This window comes from Dreissena polymorpha, chromosome 4 (genome assembly GCF_020536995.1).
Source record: "Dreissena polymorpha isolate Duluth1 chromosome 4, UMN_Dpol_1.0, whole genome shotgun sequence".
In the NCBI taxonomy this organism is placed as follows: domain Eukaryota; kingdom Metazoa; phylum Mollusca; class Bivalvia; order Myida; family Dreissenidae; genus Dreissena; species Dreissena polymorpha.
Window position 1 is genome coordinate 30,356,117 of NC_068358.1, and position 26,828 is coordinate 30,382,944.

The 26,828-nt window shown below is 39.0% G+C and overlaps 2 protein-coding genes and 1 non-coding gene across 13 annotated transcripts in view; 1 reads left to right on the forward strand and 2 right to left on the reverse strand.

The window, feature by feature from the left end:
- The window catches only part of LOC127880260 (uncharacterized), a 132,188-nt gene that overhangs the window by 68,603 nt on the left and 36,757 nt on the right, over positions 1–26,828 (reverse strand). The window lies entirely within an intron of this gene.
- LOC127880272 (nucleoside diphosphate-linked moiety X motif 17-like) overlaps positions 1–26,828 on the forward strand; it is a 37,353-nt gene that overhangs the window by 7,366 nt on the left and 3,159 nt on the right. For all 10 annotated transcript variants that reach the window (XR_008049492.1, XM_052427615.1, XM_052427611.1 and 7 more), the window contains 4 exons: positions 13,714–13,897; positions 16,788–16,813; positions 21,260–21,358; positions 26,119–26,357. Coding sequence is in view for 9 of the 10 variants with exons in the window: in XM_052427615.1 (XP_052283575.1) it covers positions 13,714–13,897; positions 16,788–16,813; positions 21,260–21,358; positions 26,119–26,357 (548 nt within the window). In the remaining variant the exon portion in view is untranslated. The remainder of the gene's footprint in view (positions 1–13,713; positions 13,898–16,787; positions 16,814–21,259; positions 21,359–26,118; positions 26,358–26,828) is intronic.
- On the reverse strand, positions 10,062–10,143 carry Trnaf-aaa (transfer RNA phenylalanine (anticodon AAA)). The gene has a single exon. It is a non-coding gene; the product is annotated as a tRNA-Phe (tRNA).

The window sequence follows — 26,828 nt, forward strand, 5'->3', positions numbered from 1 at the left end:
CTTATATATAAGATAGAATGTCATGAAACATCACTCTGCTAAAACTGCTACTTAGAGATAAATATCAGCAGCAATGCAGGTCTGAAATTCTTTTACTTCAACCAACAAATGCTCCCTATAAGCAGAGCTCAAGACAAAGGGAGTTTTCAATTCTCTTATTGATTTTGTGGCTAGGCATTAGTATTGAGCACCAATGACATTTGATTTAATGAAGAACAAAGGTTTATTTGCTTCTTAAAGACCCCTTCTCTCCCGTTATTTAGAGTTATAAGTAAAATTAAACGCGATCGTGTTGATCCACCTGATCCTTTGCATTGTCATCTCTCTTAAACTTAAGTTACCACTAAAAACAAGTTCATTATGTAAACAATTATTTCTGGTCTTCACTTGAAATTTATTTCTTCAGAAATAAGCATTTTAATCTTATTTAAAAATTGCAAATATAGAGAATAATAGGTTAGTGTTGATTATAGATCAGGTTTATCATGGCTTAGAAAACAAAAAGCACGAGCCTTGGCGAGTGCTTTTTCGTTTTCGTGCCGAGCATGATTAACCTGATCTATAATCAACACAAACTATTATTCAATTCATCCCACTTTTTATTTTGTAAACCTTTTTGTTTAAACAAAATTAGTTTGACTGGATAATTTCGCTGGATTTATGTCATCATTTCGTCGAAATATTGACGTCATTTCTTGCCGTTGATTATAGATGATATTTAATAAACGAGGCTTTAATCAACTGAATTCGCTGTAAAAGTGGGATAAATAATATATATAGTATTAATTAATAGTATTGTGATTTTTTTTAAAAGAACGTCATCGGTTATATTTCATGTGTGTTTGTAATTCAGTTATGCATAGATTCCCAATGTGTCGAGCTTTACTAAGCACATTGATGCAAAATGTTTGGTAAGAATAGCAGTAATATACATAAATGCATTTCAGGTAGAAGATAAAACTCGGTTATCAGAGTGCCCAACTTGTTGATAGTGTTTGTTATCCGAAGTGTCCTTTATCACGAATCAAAGTGTCTGCAACTTCATGAATACCACCTATTAAAACATGCTCAATTTTTGTTTATGTTTTATTGAATATTATCAACATTTCACTTTTTGAAGCACAGTGATAACTATACATGCTGGATCATCAAACAATTTTTTTTGCATTATTTCTAAGTAGTATTATTTTGTAAAAATATTGTTATTGTTCATCCAGTTCATGCTGTTGGGCAAGCATCTACCTTCATTCCGTGAGTTTATTATGCTGCCCCCAAAAATTTGGGGGGAAGCATATAGTCGCCGATTCGTCTGTCCGTCCGTCTGTTCGTCCGTCTGTCCATTTGTCCGTCCGTGTGTGTGTCCGTCCGTGCACAATTTTGTCCGGGCTATTTCTCAGCAACTAATGTCCGGAATTCAATGAAACTTTATGGGAAGCTTCACTACCAAGAGGAGATGTGCATATTATCAGCGGGTTTTGGTCGGATGATTTTTCACAGAGTTATGGCCCTTTGAAATTTTATATAGAAAAATTCTTGTTCCCCCAACTACTGTGCCCTTAAGACGTTTCCTTTTATCTGAATATATAGTGCAATATTGTGACAAAAAAAACTTTGGGGAGCATCACGCGTCCCCGACGGTTTTTTGTTTCTTCCAATAGGATAAACCATTTATTAACTCCACCATGTGCCTTGTCTCAAAAACATATCATAAGGATACAACATTAAAAAAAAACTGAGAAAGTTACCTCTTGCACGTGGCTTTTGTTTTTCTCTGTTTATATAGCAGTGCCATTGGTTATAAATGTGTTTGCATTACCAGTGTGATCATCGTTATTTAGGGTAGGCTGCTCATCGTTATTTTTGGTAGGCTGCAAAACAAAGGGCACGTCCTATGACAGCAAACTAATGTTTGTAAATGTTTGCTAAACACAATTTTTAAATAACTGTACACAGGCTGTATTGATTTAGATTTTAATAAGGTTGAACAACAAACAAACTATTGTTCTTATTTAATGGCATAAACAACATGATTCAGTAAAAAATTGAAGTAAATTTATTTATATATTTTGATGGTTCCTTGCTTAGTTTTTTCTGTGGCTGTTGAAAATTTATTAACGTGACTGAGGCAAATGACACAACAACAGATAAACACGCATACAAAAATAATTTCAAGTTGTCCAACTTGGCATTTGTATTGAGAAATCAAAATGATGTATAGGCATTTGTTAGTGCTGCCCATAAAACAGCCCACGTCACTAGATCTCCTACCAACACGCTTTGGAGATTATTGTTGCACCTGAGTTGACCTTCCGTCAAAAAAAGCTTATTCAGAATGCAAATTCTTGTTTTTGAACTCCGTTTTGTCCTGCATTAAAGCAGAAATTAAGGCCCCATTTCTCTTGGAAAAAGTCATGCATGGAAACTTGGCAAGGCCTCATCCTTGTTTTTATATGAAAGTAGTTAAACTTTAATTCATGGTAAAATTTTCATAAAACAGGATACACTTCTGTCCTTATGTGTAATAAATTACCCCCCTCTGGCTTCATGATTTACTGTCATGCTTTTTATATTGAAATCATGATATAATAAAAACAGAAACAAAACAACCATTGACAGGTTTATTATATAATACTCATGCACATTGTGTGTACACGTGCTGATAACAACGTGACACACTCATGAATATTTTTTTTAGCAAAATTGCTTTCTGCTGTCATTTTGGCTTTATGAAGAAAACTCACTTATTTTATGGCTGTTATTGCATTGTAGGCCATGTTTACTGTGGTCTTGGGCTTTTAAAGGAACTTTGACATCTATGAATTGCCGATTTCAATATTATTTATTTGAAAAAAATGATACATTTTTTAATGCATGAAAATGTGTCTCGCTTCATATTCAACTGGTTCAAAGATGTGCTGAAAATGGTTAAAGGAAAATTATTGTCAGTTTAAATAGAAATGTGATATTCATGTATTTGGGATGGATCTTTCCCCATACAAATTACGGTTCCAAGGAGATTTAATAATCCATAAATATACATATGTATATGTCATACATGTAAAGGTCCAATTGTTTAGACCCCAGCGTAATATAAACAACTTCATCATCTCATTAATAGTTAGATACTTTTCTTAACACTTTATATCCTAAGCCAATCCTCATCAAATCAACCAGACTCATAGAGAACATGACAAGATTATGCATGAACAGGACAGACCAATCCTCTGTAATGTCCTAAAAGTGTTTTTATTGTCGTGTTGTATGTGGACTGGTTTTACGATACTTGTTCACGATCTGGTAATAACTCATGAATAACTGGCAGTAGTTTGGCGAGCTACTGTGATGCCTCCCTGACTACATGATATAGAAGTGTCAGCATCATGTTGATAGTGGCCTGTGTGCTTGTATTAATGATGCCTCCCTGCCTACATGACATAGAAGTGTCAGCATCATGTTGATAGTGGCCTGTGTGCCTACATGATATAGAAGTGTCAGCATCATGTTGATAGTGGTCTGTGTGCCTACATGATATAGAAGTGTCAGCATCATGTTGATAGTGGCCTGTGTGACTAAATGACATAGAAGTGTCAGCATCATGTTGATAGTGGCCTGTGTGCCTACATGATATAGAAGTGTCAGCATCATGTTGATAGTGGCCTGTGTGCCTACATGACATAGAAGTGTCAGCATCATGTTGATAGTGGCCTGTGTGCCTACATGATATAGAAGTGTCAGCATCATGTTGATAGTGGCCTGTGTGCCTACATGATATAGAAGTGTCAGCATCATGTTGATAGTGGCATGTGTGCCTACATGACATAGAAGTGTCAGCATCATGTTGATAGTGGCCTGTGTGCCTACATGATATAGAAGTGTCAGCATCATGTTGATAGTGGTCTGTGTGCCTACATGATATAGAAGTGTCAGCATCATGTTGATAGTGGCATGTGTGCCCACATGATATAGAAGTGTCAGCATCATGTTGATAGTGGCCTGTGTGCCCACATGATATAGAAGTGTCAGCATCATGTTGATAGTGGCCTGTGTGCCTACATGACATAGAAGTGTCAGCATCATGTTGATAGTGGCCTGTGTGCCTACATGACATAGAAGTGTCAGCATCATGTTGATAGTGGCCTGTGTGCCTACATGACATAGAAGTGTCAGCATCATGTTGATAGTGGCCTGTGTGACTACCTGACATAGAAGTGTCAGCATCATGTTGATAGTGGCCTGTGTGCCTACCTGACATAGAAGTGTCAGCATCATGTTGATAGTGGCCTGTGTGCGTACATGACATAGAAGTGTCAGCATAATGTTGATAGTGGCCTGTGTGCCTACATGATATAGAAGTGTCAGCATCATGTTGATAGTGGCATGTGGGCCTACATGATATAGAAGTGTCAGCATCATGTTGATAGTGGCATGTGTGCGTACATGATATAGAAGTGTCAGCATCATGTTGATAGTGGCCTGTGTGCCTACATGATATAGAAGTGTCAGCATCATGTTGATAGTGGCCTGTGTGCCTACATGATATAGAAGTGTCAGCATCATGTTGATAGTGGCCTGTGTGCCTACATGATATAGAAGTGTCAGCATCATGTTGATAGTGGCCTGTGTGCCTACATGACATAGAAGTGTCAGCATCATGTTGATAGTGGCCTGTGTGCCTACATGACATAGAAGTGTCAGCATCATGTTGATAGTGGCCTGTGTGCCTACCTGACATAGAAGTGTCAGCATCATGTTGATAGTGGCATGTGTGCGTACATGACATAGAAGTGTCAGCATCATGTTATTAGTGGCCTGTGTGCCTACATGATATAGAAGTGTCAGCATCATGTTGATAGTGGCCTGTGTGCGTACATGATATAGAAGTGTCAGCATCATGTTGATAGTGGCATGTGTGCCTACATGATATAGAAGTGTCAGCATCATGTTATTAGTGGCCTGTGTGCCTACATGATATAGAAGTGTCAGCATCATGTTGATAGTGGCATGTGTGCCTACATGACATAGAAGTGTCAGCATCATGTTGATAGTGGCATGTGTGCCTACATGACATAGAAGTGTCAGCATCATGTTGATAGTGGCATGTGTGCCTACATGATATAGAAGTGTCAGCATCATGTTGATAGTGGCATGTGTGCCTACATGACATAGAAGTGTCAGCATCATGTTGATAGTGGCATGTGTGCCTACATGATATAGAAGTGTCAGCATCATGTTATTAGTGGCCTGTGTGCCTACATGATATAGAAGTGTCAGCATCATGTTGATAGTGGCCTGTGTGCCTACATGATATAGAAGTGTCCGCATCATGTTGATAGTGGCCTGTGTGCCTACCTGACATAGAAGTGTCAGCATCATGTTGATAGTGGCCTGTGTGCCTACATGATATAGAAGTGTCAGCATCATGTTGATAGTGGCATGTGTGCCTACATGACATAGAAGTGTCAGCATCATGTTGATAGTGGCCTGTGTGCCTACATGACATAGAAGTGTCAGCATCATGTTGATAGTGGCCTGTGTGCCTACATGACATAGAAGTGTCAGCATCATGTTGATAGTGGCCTGTGTGACTACCTGACATAGAAGTGTCAGCATCATGTTGATAGTGGCCTGTGTGCCTGCCTGACATAGAAGTGTCAGCATCATGTTGATAGTGGCCTGTGTGCGTACATGACATAGAAGTGTCAGCATCATGTTGATAGTGGCCTGTGTGCCTACATGATATAGAAGTGTCAGCATAATGTTATTAGTGGCCTGTGTGCCTACATGATATAGAAGTGTCAGCATCATGTTGATAGTGGCCTGTGTGCCTACATGACATAGAAGTGTCAGCATCATGTTGATAGTGGCCTGTGTGCCTACCTGACATAGAAGTGTCAGCATCATGTTGATAGTGGCCTGTGTGCGTACATGACATAGAAGTGTCAGCATCATGCTGATAGTGGCCTGTGTGCCTACATGACATAGAAGTGTCAGCATCATGTTGATAGTGGCCTGTGTGCCTACATGATATAGAAGTGTCAGCATAATGTTGATAGTGGCCTGTGTGCGTACATGACATAGAAGTGTCAGCATCATGCTGATAGTGGCCTGTGTGCCTACATGACATAGAAGTGTCAGCATCATGTTGATAGTGGCCTGTGTGCCTACATGATATAGAAGTGTCAGCATAATGTTGATAGTGGCCTGTGTGCCTACATGACATAGAAGTGTCAGCATCATGTTGATAGTGGCCTGTGTGCCTACATGACATAGAAGTGTCAGCATCATGTTGATAGTGGCCTGTGTGCCTACATGACATAGAAGTGTCAGCATCATGTTGATAGTGGCATGTGTGACTAAATGACATAGAAGTGTCAGCATCATGTTGATAGTGGCCTGTGTGCGTACATGATATAGAAGTGTCAGCATCATGTTGATAGTGGCATGTGTGCCTACATGACATAGAAGTGTCAGCATCATGTTGATAGTGGCCTGTGTGCCTACATGATATAGAAGTGTCAGCATCATGTTGATAGTGGCATGTGTGCCTACATGACATAGAAGTGTCAGCATCATGTTGATAGTGGCCTGTGTGCCTACATGACATAGAAGTGTCAGCATCATGTTGATACTGGCCTGTGTGCCTACATGATATAGAAGTGTCAGCATCATGTTGATAGTGGCATGTGTGCCTACATGACATAGAAGTGTCAGCATCATGTTGATAGTGGCCTGTGTGCCTACATGACATAGAAGTGTCAGCATCATGTTGATAGTGGCCTGTGTGCCTACATGACATAGAAGTGTCAGCATAATGTTGATAGTGGCCTGTGTGCCTACATGATATAGAAGTGTCAGCATCATGTTGATAGTGGCCTGTGTGCCTACCTAACATAGAAGTGTCAGCATCATGTTGATAGTGGCCTGTGTGCCTACATGATATAGAAGTGTCAGCATCATGTTGATAGTGGCCTGTGTGCCTACATGACATAGAAGTGTCAGCATAATGTTGATAGTGGCCTGTGTGCCTACATGATATAGAAGTGTCAGCATCATGTTGATAGTGGCCTGTGTGCCCACATGATATAGAAGTGTCAGCATCATGTTGATAGTGGCCTGTGTGCGTACATGACATAGAAGTGTCAGCATCATGTTGATAGTGGCCTTTGTGCCTACCTGACATAGAAGTGTCAGCATCATGTTGATAGTGGCCTGTGTGCCTACATGACATAGAAGTGTCAGCATCATGTTGATAGTGGCCTGTGTGACTAAATGACATAGAAGTGTCAGCATCATGTTGATAGTGGCCTGTGTGACTAAATGACATAGAAGTGTCAGCATCATGTTGATAGTGGCCTGTGTGCCTACATGACATAGAAGTGTCAGCATAATGTTGATAGTGGCCTGTGTGCCTACATGACATAGAAGTGTCAGCATCATGTTGATAGTGGCCTGTGTGCCTACATGATATAGAAGTGTCAGCATCATGTTGATAGTGGCCTGTGTGCCTACATGACATAGAAGTGTCAGCATCATGTTGATAGTGGCGTGTGTGCCTACCTGACATAGAAGTGTCAGCATTATGTTGATAGTGGCCTGTGTGCCTACCTGACATAGAAGTGTCAGCATCATGTTGATAGTGGCCTGTGTGCCTACATGATATAGAAGTGTCAGCATCATGTTGATAGTGGCCTGTGTGACTACATGATATAGAAGTGTCAGCATCATGTTGATAGTGGCCTGTGTGCCTACATGATATAGAAGTGTCAGCATCATGTTGATAGTGGCCTGTGTGACTACATGATATAGAAGTGTCAGCATCATGTTGATAGTGGCCTGTGTGCCTACATGACATAGAAGTGTCAGCATCATGTTGATAGTGGCCTGTGTGCCTACATGACATAGAAGTGTCAGCATCATGTTGATAGTGGCCTGTGTGCCTACATGATATAGAAGTGTCAGCATCATGTTGATAGTGGCCTGTGTGCCTACATGATATAGAAGTGTCAGCATCATGTTGATAGTGGCCTGTGTGACTACATGATATAGAAGTGTCAGCATCATGTTGATAGTGGCATGTGTGCCTACATGACATAGAAGTGTCAGCATCATGTTGATAGTGGCCTGTGTGACTACCTGACATAGAAGTGTCAGCATCATGTTGATAGTGGCCTGTGTGCCTACATGACATAGAAGTGTCAGCATCATGTTGATAGTGGCCTGTGTGCCTACATGACATAGAAGTGTCAGCATCATGTTGATAGTGGCCTGTGTGCCTACCTGACATAGAAGTGTCAGCATCATGTTGATAGTGGCCTGTGTGCCTACATGACATAGAAGTGTCAGCATCATGTTGATAGTGGCCTGTGTGCCTACATGACATAGAAGTGTCAGCATCATGTTGATAGTGGCCTGTGTGCCTACATGACATAGAAGTGTCAGCATCATGTTGATAGTGGCCTGTGTGCCTACATGATATAGAAGTGTCAGCATCATGTTGATAGTGGCCTGTGTGCCTACATGACATAGAAGTGTCAGCATCATGTTGACAGTGGCCTGTGTGCCTACATGACATAGAAGTGTCAGCATCATGTTGATAGTGGCCTGTGTGCCTACATGACATAGAAGTGTCAGCATCATGTTGATAGTGGCCTGTGTGCCCACATGATATAGAAGTGTCAGCATAATGTTGATAGTGGCCTGTGTGCCTACATGACATAGAAGTGTCAGCATCATGTTGATAGTGGCATGTGTGCCTACATGATATAGAAGTGTCAGCATAATGTTGATAGTGGCCTGTGTGCCTACATGATATAGAAGTGTCAGCATCATGTTGATAGTGGCCTGTGTGACTAAATGACATAGAAGTGTCAGCATCATGTTGATAGTGGCCTGTGTGACTACCTGACATAGAAGTGTCAGCATCATGTTGATAGTGGCCTGTGTGCTTGAGTTACTGATGTGGCCAGTTGTTGTTGTTAACTGACCTAAGGTGAAAGTTTAAATATTAACAGAAATGTTTTATTCAATTTCCAATACAACATGTACTATTTTTGAATCAGATAGATGGGACATTCAATCGTGTAACAATATACAACAAATTGATTTCATTATTTTTTTGTTACTGTTAGTATTGAGGAAAAGTGGTTTTCCTGTATTTTTAAACAAAGGTGACAATAAATGTTTATGGTTCCCATTTTAAACCTGTTGACATAAGTCTGTATAAGTATTATATATCTCATTAAGGTAGCGCCACTGCAATGGGCACCTTTCCAAATATAATCTAATGTATTATTTTCTTAATCAGCGTCATTTCACTGAACTTACATGCAAATTTTGGGTTAGGCTTTCCATGCTTTAAAAAAAAATAATCTGATTTTAGAGTAGAAATTGGGTTGGTTAAAAACAAAGTGTCATAAAATTCAAAACAGTATCATTTAAGTAATATTTTGAACTTAGTTTTTATAGATACACTATATACAGCAAAAATACCAAGAAATAGACAGATTTACCGTTTAGTCATAACGTTTTAATTTAAAAAATTAAAGTATGTGCATAAAAATTTCAGCATATTGCATGTTAAAGTAATGAGTATGAATGAAAACAGTATTATTAAGCTATCCAAAGTAATCATTTTTAGCATACAAGCATATCTGATTCTATTGACTGTAACTGAAGTGGCTATATCGACAGACGCAAAATTTTCACAATTCAAGCAAATATATATGTACTATCTTCTATGACAAAAGCCTCTTTTAATAACACATACTATAAAGATGTTTCCTTATGTTAGATAAATAGAGGATATTTATTTGTTTTGAGTGAATATGAAACATTTTTTTCAATAAGAAGTGAGAAAATTGCAATATTTTGGTGAGCGCATGGCACAAGTAAAAATATGAAAATTTTGTACTTCGATGCAAAGCTTGGTTTATACAGGTAGGAATTGCAATTTTTGTGTTCTTGCTGGAAACCAGACTACTATTTAACAATAAGCATAGCTTATATGCTATATAAAATCAAATAACGTTATAAAAGAAATAAAACGTGTCACAAAAAGTATGCATTGTCGGCAGGATTCGAACCTGCGCGAGAAGATCCCAAAAGATTTTTAGTCTATTGCCTTAACCACTCAGCCACGACACCTTCACAGTAGTACTTGCATAAAATAGATATCCATAAGTAAACAGGTAAAAAGGCTCTTCAATCTTAGAAGAAATCGCGGGAAATCAACGCAGTGGCGCTACCTTAGGGCAAAGTGTGGTTATCAAGAACTGTTACTCTGCACATCTCACTTGTGAGTAATTGCCCTTTTTTGATGTTCATATCTGCATAATTAATTCTTTTGCAGAGTGTAACTCTTACACTATAAAAGATATAAACATAAAAATTCATGATATTGTAAATGCAAGTTTCTCATGTTAAAGGAGTAAGTCAAGTTTGTGAAACTGATTGAGTCTTTTATCATTCTGAAGAACGACTCAGGAACAGTTTAATGTTGAAGACTTGGTGAAAAATTCATTTTGAAAAAGGGTTATTCAATCGAAATGCAGTAGTATCAGCGTTAATTAGGTCAAAGTGTCAATATTATAATTGATGCATTTATCAAGAAATAATGCAATAATTATAAAAACCGTGAACTGAATTCCACCTGTTTCAAATAAAAAAGTACTCAACTATTTACATGCTTTATGGAATCAGTAGATCTTGATCACGTTTCATGTTTAAGATGAGATTGTGCAATAGATCAAAAACCAAACAATAATAGTTTGCTTCCGATTTGTGTGTGACTTTGACGTTGTTCTGACCATGCAAAGAAAACAAGCAATTGTTTAGTGAAAAAAATGTCTATTACGTGTAATAACCACTAAAAAAAACGTGGTAATATATGCAATTTTGTTACAAGATATTGAAAGGTACATTTTTGTATTGACAACTTAGTATTAATTGATGCATCATATTGAGGGTTGAGTGTGTAACTATTGTATCTTATATTGAAAGAGGGACAACATTTTCCGCTTTTATGATATTTTTCGTTTCAAGAAAGTTTCTTCTTAACAAAAATCTATTGAGGACTGCACCGGCTAACCTGGTACAACACTTTAAGCACATGCATTAACCCCCTTTTCACAGAATTTAGCCCATATTTGAATTGAAACATGGTTTCTTAAAATCTGGCTTTCAGAACCTCATATATACAGGTCTGATCATCTGGTGTAATGACATTAAAATATTCCATTTTACATCTCATTACATGCTAATGAAATTGATGTCTGCTGCTTTTGTTTGATTGTTGGAACATTTTTGTTGCAATGTTTTGAACCTTTCTTTTTTTGTTTTTGCTTATTTAATATCCAACAGCATTTTGTTGTACATCAAACAGTTTTTTTTTTTAAAGATCTTGTTAAGAGGACCATAACGGTTCTCTATTGAAATGCTCTTGGGCATGGATATGTTGTCCTTAACAACAAAATTGGAGTTAGCAAACAAAATTCAATTTATTCATAACCAATGTCATTTATTTGCAACAATTCCAGCCGTGAACCTTAATCACTTATGGTAAAATTCCACCTAAAAACTTTGAATGTTGCAGTGTGAACTGGCAATACTGGTGCAGTGCCAAATTACACCACTGCCTCAAATCTGACAAACCATCTAAATAAGCATTAAAAAACAATGATTATCAATACAGATGAGTTTGTTTAAAACGCTGACATTTTGTTTGCTTTGATCTGGCGATTTTTTCATATAAAGAAGTGACACTCCAGCTGCTGGAAATTTTTTCATGTTTAATCCTCGTTTGTGTATAGGACCCTTAAATCTATGACTCTGGGAATCTCGGTTAAGCAAACTGCGCATTTACAATGTTGAGGCTAATGCATTTGAAATTTTGAGGCTTGCATTTTGTCCATGATAATATGGTTTCTTTATCTTCATGACATGTGCATAAAAATCCGCTGACATATAAATCAAACCATGTTTGTTACTTGCCCGTTTTTGTAAATAATCTGGGATTATGTGTTTCTTAAATCGGGTCAAGCTGACATGCAGTCTGTCTTTCCTGAGATACACTTTCACTTGTGTAGTTATTTGTACTTTTGTATTTGTTTAGACCTAAGAACTTCCCAAGCTTGTCAAGTTTGTCAAGATATTGTATTAAGCAATAATGAAAAGATGTTTTACTTATTTTGATTTTATTTTACTTTCGTTGTTGTGTTTGTTTTTAATTTGTTTCTGCTATAAGCATACATTTTATTTCCCCTTTACTCAAATACCAGGTTTGCAGTTCAAATGAGAATTAAATTCACAAAAGTAAGTTTTTATGCTCCCGGTAGGGCAGCATATAGCAGTTGAACTGTCTGTCAGTCAGTATGTCAGTCAGTCTGTCCGTCCGTCCGGAAAAAACTTTAACATTGGCCATAACTTTTGCATTATTGAAGATAGAAACTTAATATTTGGCATGCATGTGTATCTCATGAAGCTGCACATTTTGAGTGGTGGAAGTTCAAGGCCAAGGTCATTCTTCAAGTTCAAAGGTCAAACAAAAAACAAAAAAATTTCAAAGCGGTGTTCTCATGAAGCTGCACATTTTGAGTGGTGGAAGTTCAAGGTCAAGGTCATCCTTCAAGGTCAAAGGTAAAAAAATTAATAAAAAATTAATTTCAAAGCGGCGCAATAGGGGGCATTGTGTTTCTGACGAACACATCTTTTGTATTTGTTGAAATTTTGGGCTGACGCTCCCTTTAAACAAAACATAAAACTATAATTGCCTAAGATGTTCTGTGACCAGTGTCCTTTGCTGGGTATGCCCAATTGAAGTATAAAACATGCATGCTTATAATTTTCTTGTGTTTTTGCATTCAAAGTCTAAACAGTATTTCTTTCAACCTCTGAAAAGAGGAGCACATAAGAAGACCAATGCAATAGGGCAATGGTTTATGGGCACTTACTATCAGTGATGATATTTTTTGTGAATACAGGTGTTTGCAGTTGCTGGGATAAAAATGATGAAAGCATTTAAAAAAGTTCAATCCATGCCTCAATACATTTTAAAGGCAATTGCTGAATAGATAAAGGACATGATTTTTGGGTTGTTATCTTTCTGCTGAAATAGGCTATCGGTGGCATTAAATCAGACTTCTTTGTGCAATATTTTAAATAGAGATTTCTGGTGAATAATGTCAATGCAATAGATTTCATCTTAAAATGTGCATCCCTATGAAATCCAGCAGCTAATCATGACTCGTTCTTTGGACTTGTGTGCGAAAATTAAAAAATATCCAGGTGGTAGGGTGTTAATTAAACATAAAAGTCTAAATAGCTTTAAACGAATTATAAATTGCAAATCTTGTTTTGTCAGCAATGTTGCAATAATGAAAATCGTAAGAGAAAAATGAGAAAATAATAATCAATAAAATAGTCTTTATAGCCTCAAACCTTTTAATATTAATGTATAATTATGTTCTATTAAATTATTTTTTTCATGAAGTTAGTCATAAAGTTGTTGAATATTTGTGTCCACCTTTTGACCACCATGTTCATTGCTTGACCCCAACTTGTGGCAAAAGTCTCAGGATCTTGTCTGAAGACACCAAGTACTAGTTCTATCCAGGAAATGGACTCAATAGTGTCTCAAGAAGACTTGAGAAGGCTTTAAATACAAATGAACAATAATACGTATTCACAAGTAATCACAGATATTACGCAATCTTTCAGCATCCATCATTTTGCCCAGTCCACAACATGCAGTCCACAAATTACTCCTCCCTGCCAGAGGACGTCTACACTCGGGGCGTGGACTGCGGGGCGGCCATCATCCTAGAGGCGGGCGACGGACGGGTGTTGCTCACACGCAGGGGGGACAACTTACGAACATTCCCAGGGATATGGGTTCCACCTGGTGAGGTCATTACAGATGAGCCTTGCTGTGGGAAAGCAGGGTTTAATGCGTGTGTGAACATTTTTTACCCTGATCCGTACAGGTTAATAAGTGACGATTCTTCACCTGAAACTAGATTTTCCTTAAACCCTTAAATATAACTAAAGGGGAAAGTTTTGTCCCTGATTAGCCCGTGCTCAATGCACAGGCTAATGGGGGACAACACTTAAGGCACTGGAAATAATACTCCTTTTCACAGAGCAAGGCTCATATTTATGTCAATTTTTTGTGAACAGGGCTGGCTAGTTGAGATGGTAGAGTTCTGGAATACAAAGCAGGGCTGACTTAGTTGAGATGGTAGAGTTCTGGAATACAAAGCAGGGCTGGCTTAGTTGAGATGGTAGAGTTCTGGAATACAAAGCAGGGCTGGCTAGTTGAGATGGTAGAGTTCTGCAATACAAAGCAGGGCTGGCTAGTTGAGATGGTAGAATTCTGGAATACAAAGCAGGGCTGGCTTAGTTGAGATGGTAGAATTCTGGAAAACAAAGCAGGGCTGGCTTAGTTGAGATGGTAGAGTTCTGGAATACAAAGCAGGGCTGGCTTAGTTGAGATGGTAGAGTTATGGAATACAAAGCAGGGCTGGCTTAGTTGAGATGGTGGAGTTCTGGAATACAAAGCAGGGCTGGCCTAGTTGAGATGGTAAGTTCTGGAATACAAAGCCAAGAAAAGCAAGTTTTTGTTTAAAGCAGTACTCACAACTTGTTAAGGAATAGGTCATTAATTCTACTCAATGTCAAAAAACCTCTGATTCAAATTGGCATTGTAGGTGCCTTGCATAAAAGGATAAAACACAATAACACTGTACTTCATTAATTATATTGTCTTCAGTTTTATAGCTGAAACTCAACTGGTGCACACTTTAAGTATCATATTTAATGACTTTCAAAAACAAATGGTTTTGATTCCCAACTTATTTTCAGTTGCAAATTAATGACTAATTATTAGCTCTCCATACTCCTATGTGTCAAAAACATTTTCCCTTAAGACTAACACATTCTTTAGCACATATTACAATATCCCTTCATTGACATGACAACAATTCAAGCACATTGACAGTTGGGTTTTGCATTAATTTTTTTTACTTTTTAGACATGCAGAATGAAATAATAAAAGAAAAATGACGAAAAATTATAAAGATTCTTCTAGAGACTATTCAAACATAGCATTTATAATAATTGAAGCAAAGCTGAATGGCATGCCTATAAAAAATAAATTACCTAATGTACATCTATTTGATACATTGTAATTGAAATAAATATATGTTTAATTCAAAGACTAAGTGCTTATTGAATTGTTTTGCGAATTTTACTCTGAAATCTATGATATGGATCAAAACACTTCAAATGACTATAAATTATGATAAGGTAATGTTTACAATTTAGATGGTAACAAGCTGAATGATATTTGAAAATTTTGAATGTGAATGTGAAATTTCCGTTACAAGAAGTTATTCTTAGTGCCACATAATATATAATATCAACATCAGAAAATGTTTGTTAGCATTTTGGTAATAACAAAATTATTTAATTTGTTCAAGAGTACAAAAGGTAAATTTGTGTTGCAAAGTCTCAAATCATGTCAAACTACACCCATCTTTTAAAAACAAAAAAGGACAAAATGTTCATTTTAGAGCAAAATGGACTCAAGATCAAGCAAGTTCCACTATGTGCAGCAAATACTGTTAAACCATGCAGCTTTCCCAATAAAAGTGTGAGTAGGTGAATGGAATGCTTTCATATTACTGAGATTCTGTTAAAAATGGTAAACAAATCCAAATAAATAAACAAACATGTATATTTGTGAGGTAGTGTGTGTGTGTGTGTTTGTGTGTGTGTGTGTGTGCGTGCGTGCTTGCGTGCGCGGTGCGTGCGTGCGTGTGTGTGCTTGTGCTTTACTGTACCCATTTTCAAGAAGGTGGCTGCCATATACTTAGGTTTGCATGTACCAGTATATTGAAGAAAATAATTGTGCTTGTGTCTTTCAACCGCTGTCTGTCAAAGCTGACAGTGAATAATACAATATGTCTAGCCAAGAGGCTTTTTCTAAAAATAGCCCATCATGAGATTATATATTAAAGCTGATACTTCACAGATGATATATGAAATACTCTGCTAAGTTCAAACAGTTACATGTGCTTTTATGGTCTTGCCTATGATTCAGTTATGAATGTTTTATGACCTGTATTTATCTTACCTAAAATATTAGTCGTACTCTGTGAAAAAGGTGTTTAATGCATGTGGGTAAAGTGTCATCCTAGATTTGCCTGTGCAGTCCGCAGGCTCATCAGGGACAACACTCTCCGCTTTTATGATATTTTTTGTTTAAAGAAAGTCTCTTCTTAACAAAATCTAGTTTAGGCGGAAAGTGTTATTGTCCCTGATTAGCCTGTGCAGACTGCATAGACTAATCTGAGAAAACACTTTACGCACATGCATTTAACCCATATGTCACAAAGTGTTCATATATTTGCTGGAAAAACATTGAGCTTGGGAGAGGAAGGTGTTAGGTTTGATTCTTAGTTGGGAACATGGTTTTATGTTAATCCTTTATTCATTTATGATCAATAGTATATTTTCTATATTAAATCACCCAGGGCAATTAAGAAATGCCTCAATAAATTATCCAGTAACTGATTGCTGTTTTGTGACAAGGACTGTCAATTTTGCATTACTTCATTTTAGTTTGTAAATCTTATCAAATACCCAGTGAGTTTTAGAGCCAAGTTAAACTGCCTGTGCATCACATTGTTACGGGATGTATACATAGTAATACCTAGCAAAATCAATACAATATATAATTACATATATTTCTTAATTGTAACATTTTCTTTTATTTTTTGTCTTAATTTCAGGTGGACACATAGAACAGAACGAATCGGTAGTATGAACATTTTTGCTACAGTAAGATGAAAATGCTACGGTTATTTTTAATCTTGACATGTTACGTATCTGACTTTATTAAAGCATAATGGGAGTTCACTCAAAATAAGGTGGTGATCTTTTGTTATTTCAGTTATGTTTCTTTAGACAATGACACTGCATTACATTTATATTTCTTTGAAATGAAAATTCGAAATGCATAATTTTAGAATGGGAAATGTTTATGTATTCTAAACTGTAAACATGTCCATGTTATACTCAGTTTACTTAACAGTAGTAAATTTAACATTAAAAAGCAAAAGTTCACAAAGGTAGTGAACATCAGTCAATCTTTTAATCATTGCACCACTGAACAATCTCTTAAATGTTATCTTTGCATCATGGAAAGTGTTTACTTTTTTCATATATTGGTGAGTGGGTGAATTTTCACATAAATTTGTGGGTGGGTTCCTTTTTACATAAAGATTTATTGGCTAAGTGGGAAGAGAAAAAACATTTAATATACAAGGTTATTAGGTATGCAGCTTAAACATATGAGAAGTGCTCTGTAAAAATGGTGTTTAATGCATGTGCTTAAAGTGTCTTTCCAAATTAACATGTGCAGTCCGCACAGGCTAATCAGAGATGACTCTTTCCGCCTAATCTGGATTTTTGCTTAGAAGAGACTTTCTTGAAGCAAAATATCATAAAAGCGGAAAATGATATCGCTGATTAGCCTGTGTTGACTGCACAGGCTAATCTGGGACGACACTTTACGCACATGCATTTAATCCCTTTTTCACAGAGCACGGCCCATATATAGAGAATAACAGGTTACTGTCCTAATGTTTTGAAATATATCAGGCGAGGCTTAGAATAATATAACGGCGAGGCTTGCCGAGCCGTTATTTTATTCGTGCCGAGCCTGATATATAACAAAACGATGGGACAGTAACCTGTTTTTAGCTCATTTTTTTTTTGAAAAAAAATTATGAGCTATTTTCATCACCTTGGCGTCGGCGTTGGCGTCCGGTTAAGTTTTGCGTTTAGGTCCACTTTTATCAATAAGTATGAATGCTATTGCATTAAAACTTGGTACACTTACTAACTTCATGAGGGGACTGAGCAGGCAAAGTTAGATAACTCTGGCGTGCATTTTGACAGAATTATGTGCCCTTTTTATACTTAGAAAATTGAAAATTTTGGTTAAGTTTTGTGTTTAGCTCCATTTTATTCCTTAATTATCAAAGCTATTTCTTTCATACTTGCAACACTTACTAACTATCATAAGGGGACTGTGCAGGCAAAGTTATGTAACTCTGACTGGCATTTTGACAGAATTATGTGCCCTTTTTATACTTAGAAAATTGAAAATTTGGTTAAGTTTTGTGTTTAGGTCCACTTTATTCCTACAGTATCAAAGCTATTGCTTTCATACTTGCAACACTTATTAACTATCATAAGGGGACTGTGCAGGCAAAGTTATGTAACTCTGACTGGCATTTGGACGGAATTATGGGCCCTTTATACTTAGAAAATTGAAAATTTTGTTAAGTTTTGTGTTTTGGTCCACTTTACCCCTTAAGTATCATAGATATTGCTTTCATACTTGGAACACTCGCAAACTATCATAAGGGTACAGTAGAAAGACAAGTTGTATAACTCTGGTTGTCATTTTTACGGAATTATGGCCCTTTTTTGACTAAGTAACTTTGAATATATGGTTAAATTTTGTGTTTCGATCCACTTTACTTCTAAAGTATCAAGGCTATTGCTTTCAAACTTCAAATACTTTCATGCTATCATGAGGTTACTGTACCTGGCAAGTTGAATTTTACCTTGACCCGTTGAATGACCTTGACTCTTAAGGTCAAATTATTAAATTTTGCTAAAATTGCCATAACTTCTTTATTTATGATTAGATTTGATTGATACTTTGACAAAACTACTCTTACCTGACAAACCACAATAGACTCCACCCAAACCATCCCCCGTCTCACAAATGACCACCACACCCTCACACTATACCCCCTCCCACCCCACCACAAATTTATTTTTTTGAAAAACCGTCCAACCATCACACCCAAGAATTCCCTCTCAACCCCCCCCCCCCACCCCCACCCCCGATTTTTTTTTTTTATTGCAATTTTTTTTCCGCATATTTTGAAGATAATGTAATAAATGTCCACACCCCTACACTATACACCCCTCTTCACTCCACCCCTCCCTCCTTTGTGATTGAAATTGAGATAGATGAGCGGTCTGCACCTGCAAGGCGGTGCTCTTGTTCAAGTAGTTTTCATCCGATCTTCACCATACTTGGTCAGAAGTTGTTTCTAGATAATGTGTAAGTTAAGTTCGAACACGGGCCATGCCGGGTCAAAAACTAGGTCATTGGGTCACTTAGTGCGTTTTGAACTTTGAGCATGTGTTGTCGGCTGTTTTTTGTAAAGAAAACATGCAAAATATTCTGTGTCAATGCGCCATGTGGGGGTATTCATCACGTCTGTGACAAAGCTTTAGTTTTATTTTATGTCATATAATGTATTTATGTACAATACTATATCATGGAATAGTTTATAAATAAGTATGAATGTGAAAAAAACATTAATAAAAATGATAAAAATAGTCCTCCTGTGGGAATTGAACCCTGGAGTCTTGGATGCAAAAGAATGTGCTTTACCACTATACCACAGTGTGATTTATTATGATGTGGTGATTGTTAAACAAGAAATATCTTTAAAAAAGATATACGGCGTAAATAGTTTAATGAATGAGATCAAGTATAGCGAATGTCTTTTTCTGTGCAGTTCTTAGCTGCATCACACGCAGTACGTGATGTTACGGGGAGTTTTCGCGGCTTATTTTACATTATAACATATTGCTGGTCATAAACCTATAGATACAAAACAGAAAACCAAAAGAAGAATGGAAGTGAAATTTAAACATATGAGTCAACCGGCCACACGAGGAGAAGTATCCGTATTTATAGGCGCGTTCTTCGAACAAACCTGTTTTAGTGGTTTGTCGGGCATTGCTATTTGATTCGATTATTAACAGTATCAATTATCATCGTGCTAATGCTTAAAGTGATATTATGGGCATTTTGCACTGTTGAATTGAGCTGAAAAGAATTAACAGGTCAAAATAGTTAGTTAAAATGTGGTTACTGATTAATTATCTGCAACTCACCTTGCTACCAGTTGTTTATAAAAATATATTTTATATTCGATATTCTTACGTGACCCACCCAGTCCTGTAAGCTGAAATGATCCGTAAAACAATTTCGTGTCTTTGTGTCGTATGAACAAATCTGCACTAAAAATAAATTTAGGTTCAACTCGTAAACGCATGATCAGTTGTCAAACGAAAGTACGGTTGATATTCAAATGCATTATTTTTCTCTTTCTGGTATATTGTTTTAGTATGATGATGCTGCATTAATTAATATAAGTGTATATGAAGTAGAAACATCAAAAATAATCAACGGTTGCGATAGACACCTATAAACTGTTACATGCTCATAATATCACTTTAGTACATTAGGCAATATGGACGAATAATTATTGTTAAATTTCTCAACAATAATATTTATCATTGTATTGTTGAAAACACATTAAGAATCTATTATTTACATACCATAATTATATTGCTGAATATCTTCATTTAACAAATTTCTGGTCTAAAGAAAATTCCAGGTCACCTAGTTCACGGATAGCGTCTTTATTATATAACAATTATTTTACTGGCCGCCAACTCCGGTGATGACCTGTATATAAACTCTGAATGTCCGCGAATTGACCCGATATACCTCGCGGGTTGAAATGCAATGCTTTAAAGTGAGGCCTCGCTTCCATTGCTCTTTATACTTTTACATGTTAACATGTTGACAGGAATAAGGAAGTAAGTACTAAATATGAGAACATAGCCTTTTAAGTATAAAGCTCTTGCGCTGGTAATACTCTGAAAATAAAAGGTGTACGCACAAACTGTATTGATGTCGAGAATTGAGTGTAAAACTGTTCTATCTATTAAGCCTTTTCATTCGAGATAAAATTGTTTCATACAGTAAAACAGTGTTACAAAGACGCGGATATGTTTCCAATGTTCTGGTGGTATACTCAAATCAGCCAATGGAATAAATGAAGTGTATTCATTCGTACCTAGTCGCGGGAAATTTTATTGGAATTTTATTGGACACTTACAAAGGTCAGGCTAAGGTGAAAAGCTGGCTTATGCAGCTTACGCCGAAAAAATACCCTATTTTGTCTGCACAGGCTAATCAGCGACTTCACTTTCCGCCTTAACTAGATTTTCACTAGGAGACGCGCTCCTTTCAACAAAAACTACAATATAAAGTGGAAAGTGTTGTTCCTGATTGGCCTGTGCTATCAGCGCAGTCTAATCTGGGACAACACTTTACGCACATGCATTAAGCCCTGTTTAAATATTCAGTATTTCACAGTTTGCTGAGGCGGGTCTGCGTGAGTTGAGGGAGGAGACAGGACTAGATATATCAGAACACATGTGTGTACAGCCAGTACAGGCCCTTGCAGTGTGGGAGGTAACTATGTGTGTACAGCCAGTACAGGCCCTTGCAGTGTGGGAGGTAACTATGTGTGTACAACCAGTATATACCCTTGCCATGTGGGAGGTAAATATGTGTGTACAGCCAGTACAGGCCCTTGCAGTGTGGGAGGTAACTATGTGTGTACAGACAGTTCAAGCCCTTGCAGTGTGGGAGGTAACTATGTGTGAACAGCCAGTACAGGCCCTTGCAGTGTTGGAGGTAACTATGTGTATACAGCCAGTACAGGCCCTTGAAGTGTTGGAGGTAACTATGTGTGTACAGCCAGTACAGGCCCTTGCAGTGTTGGAGGTAACTATGTGTGTTCAGCCAGTACAGGAACTTGAAGTGTGGGAGGTAACTATGTGTATACAGCCAGTACAAGCCCTTGCAGTGTTGGAGGTAACTATGTGTGAACAGTCAGTACAGGCCCTTGCAGTGTTGGAGGTAACTATGTGTATACAGCCAGTACAGGCCCTTGCAGTATGGGAGGTAACTATGTGTGTACAGCCAGTAGAGGCCCTTGCAGTGTGGGAGGTAACTATGTGTGTACAGCCAGTAGAGGCCCTTGCAGTGTAAGAGGTAACTATGTGTGTACAGGCCCTTGCAGTGTGGGAGATAACTATGTGTGTCCAGTAAGTATAGACCCTTGCAGTGTGGGAGATAACTATGTGTGTACAGCAAATTCAGGCCCTTGCAGTGTGGGAGGTAACTACGTGTGTACAACCAGTACAGGCCCTTGAAGTTTTGGAGGTAACTATGTGTATACAGCCAGTACAGGCCCTTGCAATTAGGGAGGTAACTATGTGAGTACAGCCAGTACAGGCCCTTGTAGTGTGGGTGGTAACTATGTGTGTACAGCCAGTACATGCCCTTGCAGTGTGGGGGGTAACTATGTGAGTACAGCCAGTACATGCCCTTGCAGTGTGGGGGGTAACTATGTGAGTACAGCCAGTACAGGCCCTTGCAGTGTGGGAGGTAACTATGGATGCACAGCCAGTACAGGCCCTTGCAGTGTGGGGGGTAAATATGTGTGTTCAGCCAGTACAAGCCCTTGCAGTGTGGGAGGTAACTATGTGTGTATAGCCAGTACAGGCCCTTGCAGTGTTGGAGGTAACTGTGTGTACAGCCAGTACAGGCCCTTGCCGTGTGGGAGGTAACTATGTGTGTACATCCAGTACAGGCCCTTGAAGTGTTGGAGGTATCTATTTGTATACAGCCAGTACAGGCCCTTGCAGTGTGGTGGTAACTATTTGTGTACAGCCAGTACAGGCCCTTGCAGTGTGGGAGCTAATTATGTGTGTACAGCCAGTACAGGCTCTTGCAATGTTAGAGGTAACTATGTGTGTACAGCCAGTACAGGCCCTTGCAGTGTGGGAGGTAACTATGTGTGTCCAGTAAGTACAGGCCCTTGCAGTGTGGGAGATAACTATGTGTTTACCGCCAGTACAGGCCCTTGCAGTGTGGGAGGTAATTATGTGTGTACAGCCAGTACAGGCCCTTGCAGTGTTAGAGGTAACTATGTGTATACAGCCAGTACAGGCCCTTGCAGTGTGGGAGCTAATTATGTGTGTACAGCCAGTACAGGCCCTTGCAGTGTGGGAGCTAATTATGTGTGTACAGCCAGTACAGGCCCTTGCAGTGTTAGAGGTAACTATGTGTGTACAGCCAGTACAGGCCCTTGCAGTGTGGGAGGTAACTATGTGTGTCCAGTAAGTACAGGCCCTTGCAGTGTGGGAGATAACTATGTGTTTACCGCCAGTACAGGCCCTTGCAGTGTGGGAGGTAATTATGTGTATACAGCCAGTACAGGCCATTGAAGTGTTGGAGGTAACTATGTGAGTACAGCCAGTACAGGCCCTTGCAGTGTGGGAGGTAACTATGTGTGTACATGTACAGCCAGTATATGCCCCTGCAGTGTGGGGGTAATTTTTGTGTACAGCCAGTACAGGCCCTTGCAGTGTGGCAGGTAACTATTTGTATACAGCCAGTACAGGCCCTTGCAGTGTGGGAGGTAATTATGTGTGTACAGCCAGTACTGGCCATTGCAGTGTTGGAGGTAACTATTTGTATACAGCCAGTACAGGCCCTTGCAGTGTTTGAGGTTACTATGTGTGTACAGCCAGTACAGGCCCTTGAAGTGTTGTAGGTAACTATGTGTATACAGCCAGTACAGGCCCTTGCAGTTAGGGAGGTAAGTATGTGAGAACAGCCAGTACAGGCCCTTGAAGTGTTGGAGGTAACTATATGAGTACAGCCAGTACAGGCCCTTGAAGTGTTGGAGGTAACTATGTGTATACAGCAAGTACATGCCCTTGCAGTTAGGATGGTGACTATGTGCATACAGCCAGTACAGGCCCTTGCAGTGTGGGAGGTAACTATTTGTATACAGACAGTAATAGCCCTTGAAGTGTTGGAAGTAACTATGTGAGTACAGCCAGTACAGGCCCTTGAAGTATTGGAGGTAACCACGTGTATACAACCAGTACAGGCCCTTGAAGTGGTGGAGGTAACTATGTGAGTACAGCCAGTACAGGCCCTTTAAGTGTTGGAGGTAACTATGTGTATACAGCCAGAACAAGCCCTTGAAGTGTTGGAGGTAGCTATGTGAGTACAGCCAGTACATGCCCTTGCAGTGTGGGAGGTAACTATGTGTGTACAGCCAGTACAGGCCCTTGAAGTGTGGGAGGTAACTATGTGTGTACAGCCAGTACAGGCCCTTGCAGGTAGGGAGGTAACTATGTGAGTACAGCCAGTACAGGCCCTTGCAGGTAGGGAGGTAACTATGTGTGTACAGCCAGTACAGGCCCTTGCAGGTAGGGAGGTAACTATGTGAGTACAGCCAGTACAGGCCCTTGCAGTTTGGGAGGTAACTATGTGTGTACAGCCACTACATGCCCTTGCAGTGTGGGGGGTAACTATGTGTGTACAGCCAGTACAGGCCGTTGCAGTGTGGGAGGTAACTATGTGTAAACAGCCAGTACAAGTCCTTGCAGTTTGGGAGGTTACTATGTGTGTACAGCCAGTACAGGCCCTTGCAGTGTTGGAGGTAACTGTGTGTACAGCCAGTACAGGCCCTTGCCGTGTGGGAGGTAACTATGTGTGTACATCCAGTACAGGCCCTTGAAGTGTTGGAGGTAACTATGTGAGTACAGCCAGTACAGGCCCTTGCAGTGTGGGAGCTAATTATGTGTGTACAGCCAGTACAGGCTCTTGCAGTGTTAGAGGTAACTATATGTGTACAGCCAGTACAGGCCCTTGCAGTGTGGGAGGTAACTATGTGTGTCCAGTAAGTACAGACCCTTGCAGTGTGGGAGATTGATTTTTGTTTACAGCCAGTACATGCCCTTGCAGTGTTGGAGGTAACTATGTTTATACAGCCAGTACAGGCCATTGAAGTGTTGGAGGTAACTATGTGTGTACAGCCAGTACAGGCCCTTGAAGTGTTTGAGATAACTATGTGTTTTCAGCCAGTACAGGCCCTTGCAGTGTGGGAGGTAACTATGTGTGTACAGCCAGTACATGCCCTTGCAGTGTGGGGGTAACTATGTGTGTACAGCCAGTACAGGCCCTTGCAGTGTGGGAGGTAACTATTTGTATACAGCCAGTACAGGCCCTTGCAGTGTGGGAGGTAATTATGTGTGTTCAGCCAGTACTGGCCATTGCAGTGTTGGAGGTAACTATTTGTATACAGCCAGTACAGGCCCTTGCAGTGTGGGAGGTAATCATGTGTGTACAGCCAGTACAGGCCCTCGAAGAGTTGGAGGTAACTATGTGTATACAGCCAGTACAGGCCCTTGCAGTTAGGGAGATAACTATGTGAGTACAGCCAGTACAGGCCCTTGAAGTGTTGGAGGTAACTATGTGTGTACAGCCAGTACAGGCCCTTGAAGTGTTGGAGGTAACTATTTGTATACAGCCAGAACAGACCCTTAAAGTGTTGGAGGAAACTATGTGAGTACAGCCAGTACAGGCCCTTGAAGTGTTGGAGGTAACCATGTGTATACAACCAGTTCAGGCCCTTGTAGTGTTGGAGGTAACTATGTGAGTACAGCCAGTACAGGCCCTTGAAGTGTTTGAGTTAACTATGGGTATACAGCCAGTACAGGCCCTTGAAGTGTTGGAGGTAACTATGTGAGTACAGCAAGTACATGCCCTTGCAGTGTGGGAGGTAACTATGTGTGTACAGCCAGTACAGGCCCTTGAAGTGTTGGAGGTAACTATGGGTATACAGCCAGTACAGGCCCTTGCAGTGTGGGAGGTAACTATGTAAGTACAGCCAGTACAGGCCCTTGAAGTGTTGGAGGTAACTTAGTGTGTACAGCCAGTACAAGCCCTTGAAGTGTTTGAGGTAACTATGTGTTTACAGCCAGTACAGGCCTTTGTAGTGTGGGAGGTAACTATGTGTATACAGCCAGTACAGGCCCTTGAAGTGTTGGAGGTAACTATGTGTGTACAGCCAGTACAGGCCCTTGAAGTGTTGGAGGTAACTATGTGTTTACAGCCAGTACAGGCCCTTGCAGTGTGGGAGGTAACTATGTATGTACAGCCAGTACAGGCCCTTGCAGTGTGGGATGTAACTGGCTTGGGGCAGTCACTGCTTAATTTTGTTAAAATGTTGCTATCAGATCCTTTTGTTTTTGTCTTAATAATTAGTCAGTCTGTATTTGTTGACTTTGTTTAAGCTATTAAAATTACTATTTCATCAGCAAATAAAAAAAAATTAAAATCAACATATTTTTTCATATATATTTCAGTCCGTATACCCTCCAAAGCTCTCCCTGGGCCCTCCCGTGCGCCACCATGCAGTGATTTACCTGCACGCCAAACTGAAGCCTGAGTACACGTCAACTCAGCTGTACCCGAATATTCAGATGGACCCCAGTGAGGTAGGGGCCTGTGCCTGGTTCAGTAGGTCAATGGCCAAGGTCATTGTGTCAGCCAGGGAGGAGGATGCTGGGAGCTTGGTTTTGGAGCATTCTGTAGAATCATTTAGGTGAGTTGTGAAATAAGTTTTTAATTTTAAACTGTTGTCTCAAAGTGTGTGTTTCACTCATTTGGTTTCACAAGGCAAAAAAAAATAATAAAAAAAACTAAATGTTGTTTATAAAGATTATAAAGAAATGGGGCAATTTAATGCAAAATACGCAGGATAGCCCCAGGTGTGGATTTCCTCTAGTCACAAATAAACATAGGACCTCATTGGTATAAAAGTATGACGATATACATATTGATATAGATTGAAAATTCTATCTTGTTTTAATGGCTAATTTAATTTATTTAATGCTTTGTGATAAAATATTGATAAAATTTGGGAGAATAATTCCCAATATTTTCTCACAAGGACTTTTTTCTGGGCTGTCTGTCTGTCATTGTATGTGTCACAAAATTAACCTTGGTCATAACTTATGCAATATTTATGATAGCAACTTGATATTTGGCATGCATGTGTATCTCATGGAGCTGC